Source organism: Lactuca virosa, chromosome 1, assembly GCF_052849685.1.
Source record: "Lactuca virosa cultivar CGN04683 chromosome 1, Lactuca_virosa_CGN04683_v6, whole genome shotgun sequence".
In the NCBI taxonomy this organism is placed as follows: domain Eukaryota; kingdom Viridiplantae; phylum Streptophyta; class Magnoliopsida; order Asterales; family Asteraceae; genus Lactuca; species Lactuca virosa.
The window spans coordinates 187539363-187556865 of record NC_136426.1 but is presented as its reverse complement, the minus strand read 5'-3'; the positions used below and the strand labels follow the sequence as shown (position 1 = coordinate 187556865).

General features: G+C 36.5%; 1 protein-coding gene across 1 annotated transcript; it reads right to left on the bottom strand.

The window, feature by feature from the left end:
* Positions 1–5390: 5390 nt before the first annotated feature.
* LOC145125418 (uncharacterized) lies at positions 5391–7082 on the bottom strand. Its single transcript, XM_079060879.1, has 4 exons — positions 6792–7082; positions 6478–6696; positions 5928–6394; positions 5391–5841 (listed from the first exon to the last, which is right to left on the bottom strand). The coding sequence occupies exons 1-4, from the start codon at positions 7080–7082 to the stop codon at positions 5391–5393; spliced, it is 1428 nt and encodes a 475-aa protein (XP_078917005.1).
* Positions 7083–17503: the final 10421 nt, after the last annotated feature.

Genomic DNA, 17503 nt, shown 5'->3' with positions numbered 1-17503 from the left:
AGGCTCCCAATAAGTCACCAACAGACTCCCACCAATCTCTAGCTCTATCTCTCAAACATCCTGCTGCATATCTCACCTTCGACCCCTCGGGGCAGAAGCTGGTCAGCTGCGCAGACTTAATGTCTGCAATCCATCGTCTGGCCACAATGGGGTCCTTCGCCCCATGGAAATCCGTCACACCACTGCTCCTGAAGTCCTTAAAGGACAGTGTGCGAGATCCTGACTGGCCAGATGCCATATCACTCCTGAACGCCCTGAGGCGGTACTCCATCAGCTCAACTATCCCTTCCTTGATCGACCCGAAAATGATGGGGGTCGACTCAAGGATGCCTCTGGTGATTTCTGACGCGATGAACTCGCGTAGCCTCTCATCTACTGGTTCGGAACCTGAACCCGAACCTGATCCCTCTCCCGAACTGCCAACTGCTGGCCTCGAACGTAGTACCACCATTCTGCAATACATAACGACAACTGTCAGTGGTACTGATCCATCTTAGAGGGATCACATCTACTGCACGGTTCCTGGTCTCGTCTCAGCCTTCCTCAATTCAAGTACGGATCCTCTGCTTCCAGTAGTACGGGCCCATACTACCTTCCACATCTATCCGTACTTTCCTCAAGAACTGCCTTGACTCCACCAAGTCCCTTCTACTACTACTGCTGATCTCATGCTACTCTCATCCTAGGCTTGCCCTAGGTAACCACCAACCCTCTCTCCGTCATCAACTGCATAAGAAGTCCCTGCTTTCTTCCCCTAACTATCTCGCGAATACTATTACATATTACTCAGACTAGATAATTCTTCGAATGAGAGATCCTGCCCTACAACGGTTGGACTCAAACAAGGGCTGCGAAATAGGGCTAGACCCAACCTTCTGGAATTATTTAGTCCTTGCAATATGTAACTTAACATATTCGTTTACTAGTTAGTGAAAGACAGCTAGAACTCCTAAAAGCACAAAGCAGGCAACATTCAGACAAAGGAAACTACTCAAGCAAATCTATTTTCATAACAAGAAACTGTACTAGCATACAATGCTAAGCTCATACTATCAGGCATAACCTAAACATGTTATCCTACTGCTGTCTACTCAATACTAGCATGCAATTCTCATAAAGCTGAAGCACATAAAGCAGGCACATAAGGCATCATTCCTAGATCCTTAGTCCTATTCTAGCATGCAGTTCTACTGAAACTAGTAAATCATAACATGAACTTGTATGGGTACTCTGGGGAAAACTTACTTGAGCTCGGCCGGTCGCGCACATCACACACCTTGTTCTTTCTCAAAACTCTTTTACTTAGCCTTTAGAAAATCATTTCTTTATAAAAACCTTTTAATCCCTCGATTTGAGTCCAGACACCCCCGAAGGTGCGTCCGAATCCCTCAAACCAGGGCTCTGATACCAACTTGTAACGACCCAATTTTCACGCCCAAAAATTTCATTTAAAATAAGTGGTTTGCGAAACATTTGTAGTAAAACATCATCCGATCATATCATTTCATAAAAGCATATCTCGTGTCTGAAAACCAAATCATAAAAATAATAATAATGTCAGAGTACAATCCCAGAACATCTCATGATGCGGAAAACCAATGCGTGTGTGTATGATGTGCCGCTACCGCGCCAGCTCCTTCCCCTTCGCTGAAGAGGTACCTGAAAACAAAACTGTAAACTGTAAGCACAAAGCTTAGTGAGTTCCCCCCATCGTCCACATACCATACAATCATATAGCATACATACTGCCAGGCATTTCTGGGGTGCCCAACCTACCCGGTACGGCCATTCTGGGGTGCCGACCTACCCGTACGGCCATTCTGGGGTGCCGACCTACCCGTGCGGCCATTCTGGGGTGCCGTCCTACCCGTGTCAAGCCATTCTGGGGTGCTGACCTACCCATGTCGAGCCATTCTGGGGTGCTGACTAGCCTTCGGTCCTAACAACCGAACCTCGGGGACTATTTCACCCCTACTACTACTTTCCCATATATCATAGCATAATCTACTGTCAGACATATCTAGGGTGTCCGACCTACCCTTCGGTCCTAACAACCGAATCTGGGGGACCATTCCCCCTCCTACTACCTCTATCTCGTATAACATATCATGCTAGCAGCTAAACATATCATAACATACTATTAGGCATATCTGGGGTGCCTAACCTACCCTTCGGTCCTAACAACCGAACTCTATCACTATCACATATCATATCACGCTAGCATATAACATATCAGGTAGTAGCAACACAGATGAATATCACAAAGACAAACATCTATCATACGATCCCTACTGGTGGGCCGGCATTGTGGCCGTAGACCCACCACTACTGGAAGGTAACTCACCTCGTAGTAGCTGCTGATCTGTGCAGGAACTCTCTATCTGTTGCTGCTGCTCCGGAAATCCTCCGGCTATAAATCCCACAAAACACACAATCAGAGTCTGATATCTACTCTTTGGGTAAAATGACCATTTTACCCCTGATCAAGTCAAGTCAAAGTCAAAGTCAACTTCCAGTTGACCTGACTCGCCGAGTTGGCTAGCCAACTCGCCGAGTCCCTAACCTTCCATTTGTCCTTATCCACGACTCTACTCGTCGAGTTGGGCCGTCAACTCGACGAGCTCTTCTCTCATTTGAACGTCACATGAAAACTCATCCGACTCGCCGAGTTGATGAACAACTCGTCGAGTCCACCTTCATCTGATGAACAAGTCCTGTCCTCGACTCGCCGAGTTGATGAACAACTCGTCGAGTTCTAAGAAGATTGCCTTGGACTCGCCGAGTCCAAGAATGGACTCGCCGAGTCCAGTCTTGACCAATTCCATACAGTTGATTTAAATGAGATCTAGCACACCAAAACCATATATCTGGCCTCCTAATGTCCACTTTATACGTAAAGTTCCAAACTTGATGCACATGCATGGGGTTTTTAGCTCAAAAAACCACATAAAGTGTCCTACAATGTGCATGGGGCTCTCATGGCCCTAAAGTTGGCACCTTTATGCCATGAAACCCCTCTTAAGGCCCAGATCTGAAGTCAAAACCCACTCCCCACTTCCAATACCAAAACATGACTTAGCAATCCAAAGAAATCCCAAGTTAAAGATGAATAAACACATATATGAGTCAAGACAGGGGCATTATACCTTGAAGCTGCTGAAAATGAAGTAAAATCCCTGGATCTACTGTCCCCAACTCAGGTTCCAAGCTCCTTTCTTCCTTCCAAGCTTTACAACCACACAAGAACACCAAAAATGGCCTCAACAATGCACAAACGACTAGGGTTTCAATGAGAAGTGTTTTGGGAGCATAAGGGACAATATGGCCGTCATATCATTGCTTAAATAGGGTGCAAACCCTCGGATTAGGGTTTTAGTCCGAGCAACACCTATTCGCCGAGTCCGGGACCCGACTCGCCGAGTTCATCACTTAAGTCTCGCGTCCCTTCTCGCTTCTACTCGGCGAGTTGGTCCTTCAACTCGACGAGTCCAAGGCCAAAAATGCAAAATATTTAAAGAATTAATAAAAAGAATACGTACCAAGAACCAGGTGCTACATGTACGGCCGCACACCTTCATAAGGTGGTCGCACACCCCTTAAAGATTCCCCAAAGTGAAGAGTTTGGCCTCCATTTACTAGTTGGACTTGGTATTAGCACAAGAACACCTCAAAATCGACATTTTGGGCACAAATGAGGAGTGTACGGCCACACACTCCTGTGTGCGGCCACACACATCCTCTGTACGGCCGCACACTCCTGTGTGCAACCGCACACACAGCCTGGCCGCACACCCGGGCCGTACACTCACTCAAATGGCCGTACACCTCCCTTGTTTGTTCATATAGGGTCCCGCCAAGCATTTCCAAATCTTTAGGGTTGTTTTCCCGTCATGTTTAGTCATGAAACACCCTAATTCTAACACACATATGTGTTATCACATGTTAATAGGATCCACTTGCGTACGAAACCTCAATTGAAACTCAACACTCCTAACCGATCATCCACTCGAATCATCCGTCAAACAGTGAGTTCATACCCCTACGCTTTTTCCGAGTTTTTCATGTTTTCAGGGGGGGGGGGGGAATACATGGAAAAGTACAAGGAAACTTGTGCTAAAATTATCTCATTTTGCATAGAATGATTTTATGTTCAGTATGCTTTTAACTCAGAAAACGGTTTTACCAATCAATTAAGAAATCAACTCGTAGAAACAGTTTTCAAATCTAAAGAAAGAAACTTGTAAATCATAAGCAGGATTTTCGTACTATTACTTGTAAATTTGTTAGGTTAAGTTTTGAGACATGTCCTTGGTAACACTCCCTCGGATTCGTGAGTGGAGGACTACAACTTATAACCAGAATCTCTTGGAGGGAGAGCGTGACTATTGTGTATAGATCTATATGGGACTGACTATCCCGCACCCTCGCTGCTAGCTACATCGGAACCGTTGGGTTCAGGGGTGACAAAGTCATAAAAGATACTGGCCCCCGTTTCGTGCCTTATCCAGTCTAAGTATGGTTATGGCACTCACAACTTAGGTAACGAGAATTTACTTTTGTAATATTGAAACGAGTGAACTAACCTCAAAGTAATAACTGATTTGATTACTAGAGGGCATCAGTAACGCCCTTAGGATCTAGTTCACTACCTATTTCTATTAGTTTTATTTATGTAATAAGGCTAATACATCTCACAGCGAGTAACCAGGGTTTTTCAAAGAAACTACATCTATCGATACAAGTATGGCAGATGCTTGTACACCTCGTATCAGAATCGATAATCAACTATCAACTTTTAAGGAAAATATAGGATTTTCCTGGGATAACTTAACCTTTCATAAACAGGCTGTTTAACGTATAACTAATGGTTAATCAAACCTCTTTCATAAGAAAATATAGGATTTTCTTGGGAAACAACTTTTCAAAGAATCAAAGAAACATTTCCTTCACCAGAATTAAACGCTTATGAACTCACCAGCATTATGCTGATATTTTTAAAACTGCTTGTATTCTCAGGGCATCAATAAACAGGTACTCTTGCCAACTTTTGGAGAAGACGGAACATTCTGAAGTCACGTCTTTTACTTTTGCTATATACTGTTATGTATAAATCATGTTTTTGAACAATGTAAATATTCATATTATAATGTAATGGTTGTGTTTACTTCGCTTACTATGATACAACTGTTGTGATACTACGCTTGACGTCCTCCGCCCCGGAACGTTTCCGCCATCACGGTTTCGGGGTGTGATAGAAGTTTTACGGGTGCCCTAATTACAAGGTAAACAATTTGCCCTAATTTGTAAATTTCTTGAGAAACCCTGAAAAAAGGTATGTAATTCATACAAATTATTGTTTTTCTAGGTGGAAGAAGAGGATTGTGGTTTTTTCAAATGGTACAATGTAGAAAATGGTCATACTCAAGACAATTAGCACATCTTACTGTCCTTGGGGGTTTCACCCTTGAAGTGGAACTAAACTTACTCTCTTTCTCACTTGCATGCCTCCTTCTTTTGGTTCTGGGCCTACCAGGCATTTTCCTACCAACAGGTGGCAAAGGCTTGTTGTATCCAGTTAGAGGCCACATATTACTACCATTCACAAGACTGATGTTTGTAGAGTAGCATTCCTTGAATTTATTCACTGAAAAGTAGGCACTAATATATCCATCTGGAGTTTGATGGATATAATTAATGGCTGCTATGGCATGTACACAAGGGATTCCAGACACATCCCATAATCTGCAAGAACAAACCCTACCATCCAAATCTACCTTGTAACTAGCACATGCTCTTCTCACTTCAAATACATTTCCTAGGCTATGCACTACTAACCAAAGCCTGCATGAAGACAAAGAGTATGTATTAGTCATTATATATCAATTGTAATGACAGATAGAAAAAGAAACAATTATTTTGTGTCTTACCTAAAGTTCTTTCCAAAAAGATTCATCTTCTTAATCACCTCTGGACATATATTACCTTTCCATTTAGTGCATTCGTCATTCATAAAGGAAAACCTGTCAATTATGTGTATCCTTATCTCTTCAAGCATTGTAATCAAAGGTTTTTTCCTAGCTTTTACAATTATGGAGTTGAAACACTCTGAAATACCATTCTCCACTGCCTCACAAGCAAACCCTACACTCATGTAAGCTCTGCACCATGTTTTGGGTTCTTTTGACATTAGATACTCATATGCACTAGGGCTTATGGTCTTTATTTTTTCCATGTTTCTCAAGAAGTCACCTTCAACACAACTCATTGCACAAGCCCAAAACAGCTTCTTCAACTCCAATCCAGAGAAAGCTTTATTAAAATTTGCATAAATGTGTCTAGCACATTGCATGTGCTCCACATGTGGCAAAATAACCTTAACAGATTCAAGCAAACCCTGTGAACAAACATATTATCTTAGTATTTATAACCATAATGAAATAATTAAATTGAAATATACTATGATTATAAGGGACTTACTTTATGTTGATCAGAAATAACAACCAAATCTACACTAGTACCAAGGTCAAGATCATCCTTCAGAAGCTCCAGAAACCAGGTCCAATTATCCTTGTTTTCCACATCAACAACAGCCCAAGCTATTGGGAACACCTGGTTATTAGCATCTCTACCTATGGTTGTGAGTAATTCACCTTTACCTGGCCCTTTAAGAAGCATCCATCCAACCCTATTACCTTCCTACACCCTAATTTCCAGCAAACACTTAAAGATTTGAAACATATGTAAAACCTTTTAAAATAAATATTATCATCTGGATTGTTAGTAACACCAACTTTGCATGTAGACCCAGGGTTTGATCTCAACAACTCTTGGGCATAATCCCAAATTCTTGCATAATGTTCATTTAATTTACCCTCAATCAGTTCTTTTGCCCACTGTTTTGCCCTTCTAACCTGTTCTATAGATACCACACATCTATACCTTTGTTTGATGTCACTGATCATCTCCCTAAGTTCAACTTTGGGCTTATTTTCTATCTCAGTAACATAGTGTCTTCCAATCCATTCCGGGGTAACAATAGACCCAAATTTAAACACTCTAGAACAAATATGCTCAGAATTCATTGCCTTAACCTAGAAGGTTCTGTCATTATACATCCAAGCTGCATAAAGTCTAAAAGGGCATTTATTATCTTCATGTCTCTTACCACATCTTGCAACAATTCTTCTATTGTCACTCTTTTGAAAGTATATTTGGTACCCTCCATTTACTGCATAGTTTGTCACACAGAATTTCAGTTGTGCAGGTGATTCGAACACGTCCCCTAACTTAAGTTCCATCTTATCCCACCTAACATTTGGATCATGTATTTTGTATTTGTTAGTCACTTCTTCCTCTGCCTCCTCATCATTTTGCAAATCATTACCATGGTCCACTCGATCTTTCACCTCATCAGTCATACTTGCATTTCTAATGTTCGCATCACAAAGTAGAATGTTAAGAAAATGATCCTTACATTTATCAAGCCTTGATACAAACTCCTGTCGTGGTTCATGATCCATGTAAATCCCGTGCAACTCAAAATCCATCTCATTTAACCCGGAAAATGGCTCGTAAATTCCAGCAAATGGGTCGTCGTAACCATCGTCTGAAGAACCCATTTCTAACCCCTGCATAATCGCAACCTATCATGAAAAGTAAGCAATTAATGGAGATGATTTCTCGTAAAAACCATGATCAGACCCTAATTTCTTACCTCTTGAAAAACCCTAGCTTCAGACAATGAGAATGCTTCAACAGATGGAGTGTTAACGGAGGAGAAACGGAGGAGAGGGGCTTAACAATGTTACCGGTTGCAAGAACGGTAAAAAAAATTAAAATGAAACATGAGGGGCAAATGTTAGGCATCTATGGCAAAAAAAATCGATTTTGGGCATAACCGGTTTTTTTATGTAAATTTGGGGGCTTTTATGACAAAAACCTTATTTTTAGGGCACATAAAAATGTATATCGTAAATCAGTGTGTGTCATTGTTCACGAGTCATTAAAAGGTTGTTTTCTAGTAGTGGAAAGAGAAAGAGAGGGAGGCGAAAGAAAAAGAAAATATGGGTGGGGCTTGTGGTGTATCGATTTTCTTTTTCTTTTTTCTTTTTTTAAATTTTGTAATGAAATGAAATTGAATAATCAGGGGTAATTTTGTCATTTTAAAAAATATCCAAAACAAATTGGATCAAACTCGCAACAAAATGAAAAGTTTGGACCAGTGGTGCAAGTCCAAACCTTTTTGGACCAAAGTGGCATTTTTCAACATACCACATGGACCATTCTTGTAGTTTTGCCTTACCTAAATTGATATATAATGTATATTAATCAGATAATTTTGTTAAATCTGGGCGCTATCTTTTTTCGGGGTCCTGTGCACACCATGTTATGATCGTCCATGAACCGTGTTTTTTAATTGATTTAACAGAGTCATATGAATCTTTTTGTTGTGAAGTAATTATTATTATTACTAACGTCGGGTCGTAAATAACCGCTCGCTTACTTTCAGCCATTGGATTTCTCCAACTTTACATCATAGCCGAATAAACTCCCTATTTACAGGTTTTTATCGGTTTCTTGCTTTCCTCCTTCTTCGCTTGTCATTGATCGGTTAAAGCCCGCGACTCCACTCTTCTCTATTTGATTTATGAAACCGCAGCGCACGATTACATTGATTTCTAGAAATCTGGCAATTCTCTTTAAATTTTATATAAGAGATCGATTTCACTTATTGTTGCAGGTTTCTATTGACGTTTCTTCTTACCCAAATCCTTCATGGTTTCCTTTGTCTTTCTGTTTCTCCATGCTCCCATCTAAACCAGTAACTGCACCACCCATGATCTCCATTCCTGCTATATAAGTCATCGCTGGTAGATGGTGTGAACTGGAAAGTGGATGGAGGACAATAGAGTTTATTCGGTACATCGACATGAAATAGATGATCTTACTACCGAGGTTCTGCAATAGGAATATGTCACACCCCCGAACCAGACGGCGGAAACGTCCGGGGGCTTGCGCATGACTTCATCTTGTAATATCATCACAATGTAAATAATTGAAACAAGACAACACCATCATCATACATATCAAATACAACCAGCATTGTTTACATCAAGTATAGTATAGTATCAAAAGTTACATGCCAAAATATTTAATGTATGATGATAACAAAATATAACGAATTCCACATTTCCTGCTGACCTTTCCGCTTACCGATTCCTTGAGAATACAAGTTATTTTAAAAACGTCAACATATATAATGTTGGTGAGTTCATAAGCATATTTGAATAAGAGGTTTTGAATTATTTGTAATACTTCCAGAAAATCCGATATTTTCTAAAATAAAATGTTTTGAACGTGATGTATCAAAATCCAGTATTTGTGCATGTGTGCTTCCAGTATTTGGAATGTATAAAAATGTAATCCAGATAAAAACCCTGTATTTTCTGTAGTACATAAAATATATTTTTTAACGGGTATTACCTCAGAAAATCCGATATTTTATGTTTATAAAAGTGTTGTGGTCTCAACCCTAAGACCGAATAACAGTATATGTATGTTTTTGTATCCACAAGATTTTATAGGTATTCTATAAAATTATGTTGGAGAGGATTTCTAAGTCAGCCGTTGTAACCATACTTGATTTTTTACGAGTTCGCCTATCGTGGCGTACTTAGGCACCGGTTTTATTTACGGTAAGGTTTGTCACCCTAGACTGGCCTAGTCTAACTATAGCGAACAGCTCAGGTGTGGGGTGTCACCCCATATAGATCTATACACAAACTCTCGCTCTCCCTCCAGGAGACTCTGGTTATAACTACAGGCTACGATCATACACTCTAGAGGTATCAACCGACATGTCTCACTAGATCATTAATTGTTTTCACGCGAGTATTGAATTACACTATGCATAATGTTTTCGTATATATAGTTAAGATTTGCAAATCCCAGGAAAATGTGTATATGAATGTATAAGGCCCAACAGACATGTAATGGAGCACCTATGGCCCACTAAGCATGTGATGTATAGACTGGGCCCAATAAGCATGATAATGGGTCACAAAGGCCCAAATTAACATGTAATATATATATATATATATATATATATATATATATTAGGCCCAACAAACATGTAAATGGGCCACAAAGGCCCAAATAGACATGTAATGAATATATTAGGCTCAATATCATGAAATTAACGTTTATGGTCCAAATATATATAAGATATTATTTTTGGCCCATTTTTATAGAAATTGACACTTTTGGCCCAAAAGAATATAAAATATTATTTTCGGCTCATTATTGTAAAGATTTACATTTCCAGCCCATTTTTAAATAAAATGACACTTTTCGACTCAAGTTTTATAAAAATGACATTTTCGGCCCATGATTATAAAAATTTACATTTTTATCTCACTTTTCATAGAAATTACGTTTTTAGCCTAAGTTTTGGAAAAATTTCATTTTTGACCCATGAAACCGTAGGTTTACATTTTAGACTCAAGCTTTAGTTAAATGACAATTTACTCCATAAAAATCGAGATTTTTACAATTTAGGCCCAATAAAACCGAAAAGCCCATTTTTATGGCCCAATATACAAAAAATTGTATTTTTGGCCCTTTTATTCCCAAGAATATCATAAAAACTCATTTTTTGTATAAAAGTGACTCTTTTAGTCCTTGTAAAACCGAAAGTGTCATAAAAATCTCATCTTTTTGTTTATTTGTCAAAAATGGCCCTATTTCAAGATTTTGTTTCATTTTTCCAACAATCATCACACATGTACACTTTCACTCCCATGTTATGGTGTGTAAAGTGTTATAGTTTGTAAATTTCACAATCTTTTGTTATGAATTTCGAGATCTATCATATTTCATCACATAATCACAACATAAACCAAGAAAATCACACATAACATGCACTAATACATAGATCTACACATATGTACTTGTATTCTCCCCCCAAAACAAAGTAAAACAAAAAACAAGGGGGTATGAACTCACCTTGAGGTTTGGATTCGGTTTTTGGTGAAGATGTGAGAAGATCTCGGCCCTAGGAAGCTTTTTGAGAATGATTTTCGAACTTAGATGGTCCTAGGAAGCTAGAACACGAAATGAACCATGTAAGGGGGTGTTATTGGCTTATAAATGGAAATCAATGACATATGTATGATGACAACTTACCAAGTAGATGATGCTTGTTGAAAAACTCTTGGAGTCTCACCCAAGATCACGAAATATGCCAAAGGAAATGAGAGAGTTTCTCCTTGAGCTTGAGAGGATTTGAGAGGGAGTTTGAATAAATTTTAAAGTGAGATGTGGAGAGGGAGGGGGGGTCACGGCCGAATATCAAGAGAAGAGAGAGAGATGTGAGGTGATGTTGCATGGAAATCCACCATGCAACAATGATGTGTCACTTGCAATTTAATCCCCCCCTTTTTTTTTCTTTATATGCATAATTGGCCGAGAATTGGGCTAAAGAGAGATGAGGATGAAATGATTTGGGCACATTATTGGTTTTGTTCGAATTTTATGAAGCCCAATAATATTTTCCGGCCCATTGGGCCCTTGGGGGGGGGGGGGGTTTACGGCCCAATAGAAGTCCAATAGGTAATTTACGGCCCATTAGGACTAATGGAGTTAGTTGTGGCCCATGATGGCCCATTAGGGGTAAAAGAGCCCTTTTAGGTCCACATGGCCCAAAATGTTAAATTTTTACTAGTGTGGGTCTAGTTAGAGCCCAATTAGGGTTCCTAGGCCCAAGATAGTCAAGTTGAAGGTTTATTGATCCATTAGGTCTAATAAGAGAATCCTAGTTTATATTAAACTTGAACCGGAATTTTTAGGGTTTTCAACACATAATTGACTATAAGAGGTGTATTGTATAATATTTTGAGCTTTACTGAAGAATGTTGATTAAATTTGTTGTCATTGAATGAGCATAGGTTACACTATGAAATTAGGGTTACAAGTTTCACAGTAGAGAATGTTTACATGAGACTAGAATATCCTAGCCAAAATGCTAGTTGTGACAAAATAGAAAATTATAAGGAATTAACTCGAGGTTTTTTTTTTCATCTGCCAAATCCTCAATTTCATTTTTTTTCTTCCTCTTATAACCTCTCTTCTTGTCTGCGTCTTCAACATTTGGTTTTTGTTATTGCTGATGATAATGGAATTAAATTACTCCCGTTTTGCAAATATACATCTCTCACGCATATCTTTCCTGCATTTTGAACCCCTTATTGGTTCAAAATGCCCTCAACAAATGTGTATTTTTTTTGCCTCCCCTTTTGAACCAGTTTTGAACTCTTATTGTTTTCTTAAGTTTTGATCTTTTTTGAGATTCAGGTGTGGGTTTGAACATCAGGTGAGGGAGGTTTAACAACCAAGAGATTGGTTAGGAAGTACATTTAGGTAACATCGGTTCTCATACTCTTTATATAGTTGGTTATTAAGAAAAATGCTAATTGATAGATGCTAATGTATTTGAACTTGTTTCTTTTGTTTCCTAATCTACTCGGGAACTTAAATTATGAACTTTTTGTTCTTTTGCAATTTTTATGTATAGCTTGTATTGTGTTTTTCTAAATTGCTTATGAACCCGTTAGGTATGAGGATGTTGCCGCTCTTATTTGCACAAGTGGGACCACTAGGAATCCAAAAGGAGTAATGCTTATACATAGTAATATTTTGCATCAGGTACAAATGTCTCTTTATCTCCTTTGAATGGATCAAATTTTCATGTTTATTATGCTTTTATACCTTTTTAGGTTCATAATTTGTTGGACATTGTCCCTGCATGGCATGGGGTCAGATTTTTTAGCATGTTTCCACCTTGACGTTTTGAAGAATGCCAAATCAATTTTGTCTCAAGCAGTCCTTATCGGTACAATTTTGGATTTCATACATCAATCTTCTTTCACATGGTTTACTAGGATGTTATGAACATGTTCCACTGAACAATATGTCTTGAAATCCTGAACTTCTTAGACTGGCTTGAGGAGTTTGATCTTAAGCAGTGCATCACCTCTCTCTCTCTCTCTCTCTCTCTCTCTCTCACACACACATAAAAACACATTTAAGGTCATCCACAATGCATTGAACTCCATAGAGTTCAACTGATTTCCACATTATCTTTCTACAATCCATACAACTCTATCATTTTTTCCTACAATGAATTGAACTCTACAAAGTTCAATAGAATGTTACAAAATGTTATTTATAGTAAAATATTTAAGAATTAAAAACTTTCCTTTATTTAAAAGTTCAATGGCCATTGAACTCCAAACCCATTGAATGCCAAGGTGGCATCTCACAATGGTAGAGCTTCATCCATTGGATGATACATAGACTTGCCACCTCATTCAACTCTCCCATTGAACTCATCATTGTGGATGCTCTAAGTTTATTTCAATGTCGGTTTTACTTTGATTTTTTAGTATACTACTAAAAATCATAGTGTGACTAAATGGGTTTTGCATCCAAAGTGTTTGACGAAATGCACAAGATAGACATGGTTTCATGGTCTTATTTCAAAAAATGTTTGTCCTACATTATCAAGAGCAAAATGACATTGTTATTCTTCTTATATTTCATGCATCATTTATGGCATACTGGATTATGATAGAAGCACTCCCCATGCTTCGTTTATTTCATTAGTATGCCCAAGTATTTCATTAGTATGCCCAAGTGCTGATACAAGAAGAAGCCATTTGCAACCTAACTTGCTTTTTTTTCCTTTCATTTTTGATAACTTTGGTATAGTTGCATGGAACGGTTTGTAGGTAAAATAAAGAAGATCATGCTTATCTATTCAAATGTAATAAGCTATTCCTTACTCCAACAAGCAGAGTAAATGGTGACCCTGGTCAACTCTTGCAACTTGCAGAAAGAGAAAAGACTATTAGGGATTTTAGTAATATTTTTGGCATGCAACAAAGAGGGGATATTGGCAATGTAGGTTTTGATCTTTGTTTTTAGATTCTTTTGGAGAGCTTATTCAATCAATGTATTATGTTTTGTCCTTCACTCCAGTCTTTGTGCATTTTACTGTTTTGTCCCCGTTGACTTATGTTCAAAGATTTTTTCTTGTCAAACCATAAAACTTATCATATCTTATACGATTTTCTATAATGAACATGAATGAGATTGTAGTCATAGTCAAGGAAGGTTTAATGATGCCTTGGAGAATTATTCGCGGGCAAGTCTTAACTTTTTCTTTTTGTTTCCGTTATAAATATGCAATTTTGTTTGTAAGTTTGCAAGGGTTACTGTTTTATTTTTTATGTTTCTTTGTGTTAAACATGCACAAAAAATCATACGAAAAGCATACATTCATCTAAAGGAAGCAAATGTAATGTATGTTAAGCAAGTTTCTGTTTTAGGTCATGAACTTTGTGTTTCCTGAAGATTAAGAGCTTATCGAATTAAGCTCATTAAGTGTGTAACACATTAAGCTCGTTATGTTTATTTCATGAAATTTGATCATGTGTGATGGTTATGTAGATTAAGTGGTTAACCTATTTAACTCATTAACTTTAAAATAAATAACACTAAGTAAAGGTGATGAAGTAAATACATATCACCTAATTATGGCCTCAAAGAATTGTTTATCATATTGTAGGTTTTCATTCATATATATATATATATATATATATATATATATATATATATATATATATATATATATATATATATATATATATATTCAAGATCAAATAAGAAGGAACATTTTGGTAGGAAGGTAAAAAGTTTTTTTTCTACATATTATTTTAGTGAAAAAACAAAATGAATCACTAAATGATTCATAAATAAGATGATTCATAAGAAAAAAAAAACGTATTCATGATTCATTTTTATGTAAATTAAGAAAAAAAGTCACTATTATGACAATTTTAGTGAATAACAACAAAATCATTGTATAAATGAATCATCGAGATCTTTTTTTTGGAATTTTTTTTATGAATCATGTTATTTTTGATTCATCTAGTGGTTCATTAGTTTTGTTCACCAAAAAAATATGTAGAAAAAAAACTTCTTACATTCCTACGAAAAAAATTTTCTTACCGGATATATATATATATATATATATATATATATATATATATATTAATTTTGAGTAAATTTCATTTTTCGTCCCTAAGCTATATAGAGTAATTTCAGTTTCGTAAAAAATAAATTTTTTGGTTTTTGCATTTTTGGTCCGTGTAGTACATTTTTAAAGCGTTTTGTGAAAAGAATAGTATCATTGTTTTTTTTGACCCAAAAGTATTTCTTTTAGATTTGGGATAGAAAGGAAATTATTTGAATTTTTGGTCCTTGTAGCACTACTTTCTAACCCCCTGACCATGTTTTATCAAATTTTGAAAACTTAAGAACTCATTAATATTTGAAAATAATCATTATTAAAAATATAAATGGAACATGATGTCTTGATTTAGTATATTTCCGATCAATTGTTAGGTATAAATCTAATGCCTACCATTTTTGACTCTATACTGTTCCTTTTCTTGCTGTAATCACCTGAATATTGAAGCTTTCTTGGGATCATGTAGTCTTCATCATTTTGTAGAGGGGCAAAATATATTGTTGATCATCAGGGTGACATTGTAATCGTTTGGTAACAATGGTGATGATTATAAGTTAGAAAGATGCCTAATTTTTATCTGTAGATGCCTAATTTAATTTCTCATTTTGTTATATGTCAGAAAGCATCTGTAAGTGAGAGGGGTGCTTAATATTTAGTGCAATCTATCATCCTTCAGGGAGATGAACTATTAACTGTCAATCGTGTTTAAACTTAAGTTAGATTCAAGAACTTAGTATTTATGAGGGTTAGTTTCGTAAAAAAAGTATAGATCAGTTAGATAGTTCAACCATTTACATGAAGGAATATGATGGTTTACATAGAATGGAAGCATCACAATCGAGGAATCATAATGGTTTGAAGGGTTGTCATGGTTAGGTTGAAAAGTCATGATGGTTGAGTCTCTATATATACTTGTGTAATCTGATGTAAAAGTTGTTCTCGATCGGTGTTGATAATAAAAGTCTTTATTTTAGAATATAAGAACCATCTTCTCTTCTCCTTCTTTATATGTGTACAGAAAAATTTTGTTATTGTTTTTTTGGTTTGTATCCAAAAATGGTGTAAATGTGAATGGAGAATTATTGTTGTCTATTCTATTAAATTATGTATATTTTATATTTTATGTTTCTTAAATTTGGAAAATATTTTTTGCAAATACTATATTTCAGTTCAAAAACTCTATGAAAAATAGCAATGTACTTAGAAATAAAGTGTTGGTTCATGGAGACGTTGATCACCGGGAAATTGATTTCCTATAGAGGGTAAAACCACCGCTCCATGGGTTATGGGTTATAGAAAACGACTAGCAGAAATATTTTGTGGTACAAGGACAAAGATAATTTGAACATCGTATTTGAACTATAACCTACACACATCCTTTATTTAGTTTATGTATTTATTAGTTGTTTGTTCATTTTAATTGCATTTTATATTTTATAAATCAAAAGTTATACATTTTATGAAAACAGAACTTATACATTATACTCTGGAACCATATATTACAAATGTATTCCGCAACGATGTATTACATTTTATGAAAGCAAAATTTACACAAAAAAAAAAGTTAAATGTATCCCGAAAACATGGTCCAAAATCGTACTCCGGAATTCCAGAGACCTCTCCTGAACAATGTGTTCCGGTGAATGTGATTACTTTACCAAAAAAATTCTCTTTTTGGTCATTTTTGTCAAAAAGGTCATTTATAAGGGTTAGATTACTCAATTTTTTTTTTGCCTTTAAAGGTTGTTATGTAAAACTATTCGTTAATATGGTAACAGAGTTCACGATGTAGGTTACTTTAATCTTGGATTAAATAGTCTTTTTTTTTCTAAACAAAGTTATGTACTTTTGTTGTTGGTTTTTTCCTATTGCCTTTGAAGGTGATTATGATCATTTCATTAGTGTAAATCTTTATCCGGTTTGATGGTAATAAGCTTAACGGGAATATGTAATATTCTATTTGTTTCTCTCAAGAGAAAAACGGAAGTTGGTAAACATTGTTTTGGTGTTACAGCTTAAAGAATGAAAAAAACTATAAAATAAGGTCAAAAAAGAAAAGTTTCAGTCAACTATATGCAAATTAATTACATGGAGGCAAGTCATAGGAAGGAGAGAGGACAAGAAGAAGTGTGTCAAGAAAGGTACATTATGTTTTAAAATTGATAAATTCAATTTGACATCTAAAGTATGTTTGCACCTTTACTGTAACAAAACATTTATTTGATTATAATAACATCAAACTTTTATGGTTATAATAACACTCTACTTTCTGTTGACACTTTACAAAAATCGGACATAAAATAAAGAAATTAAATTATGATGTTGTAACATACAAATATTTGAAAGTCAGTTGTTGTTTTATAGTTTACCATGAATATAAACAAACTTTATATATGTATGATATAACAATAA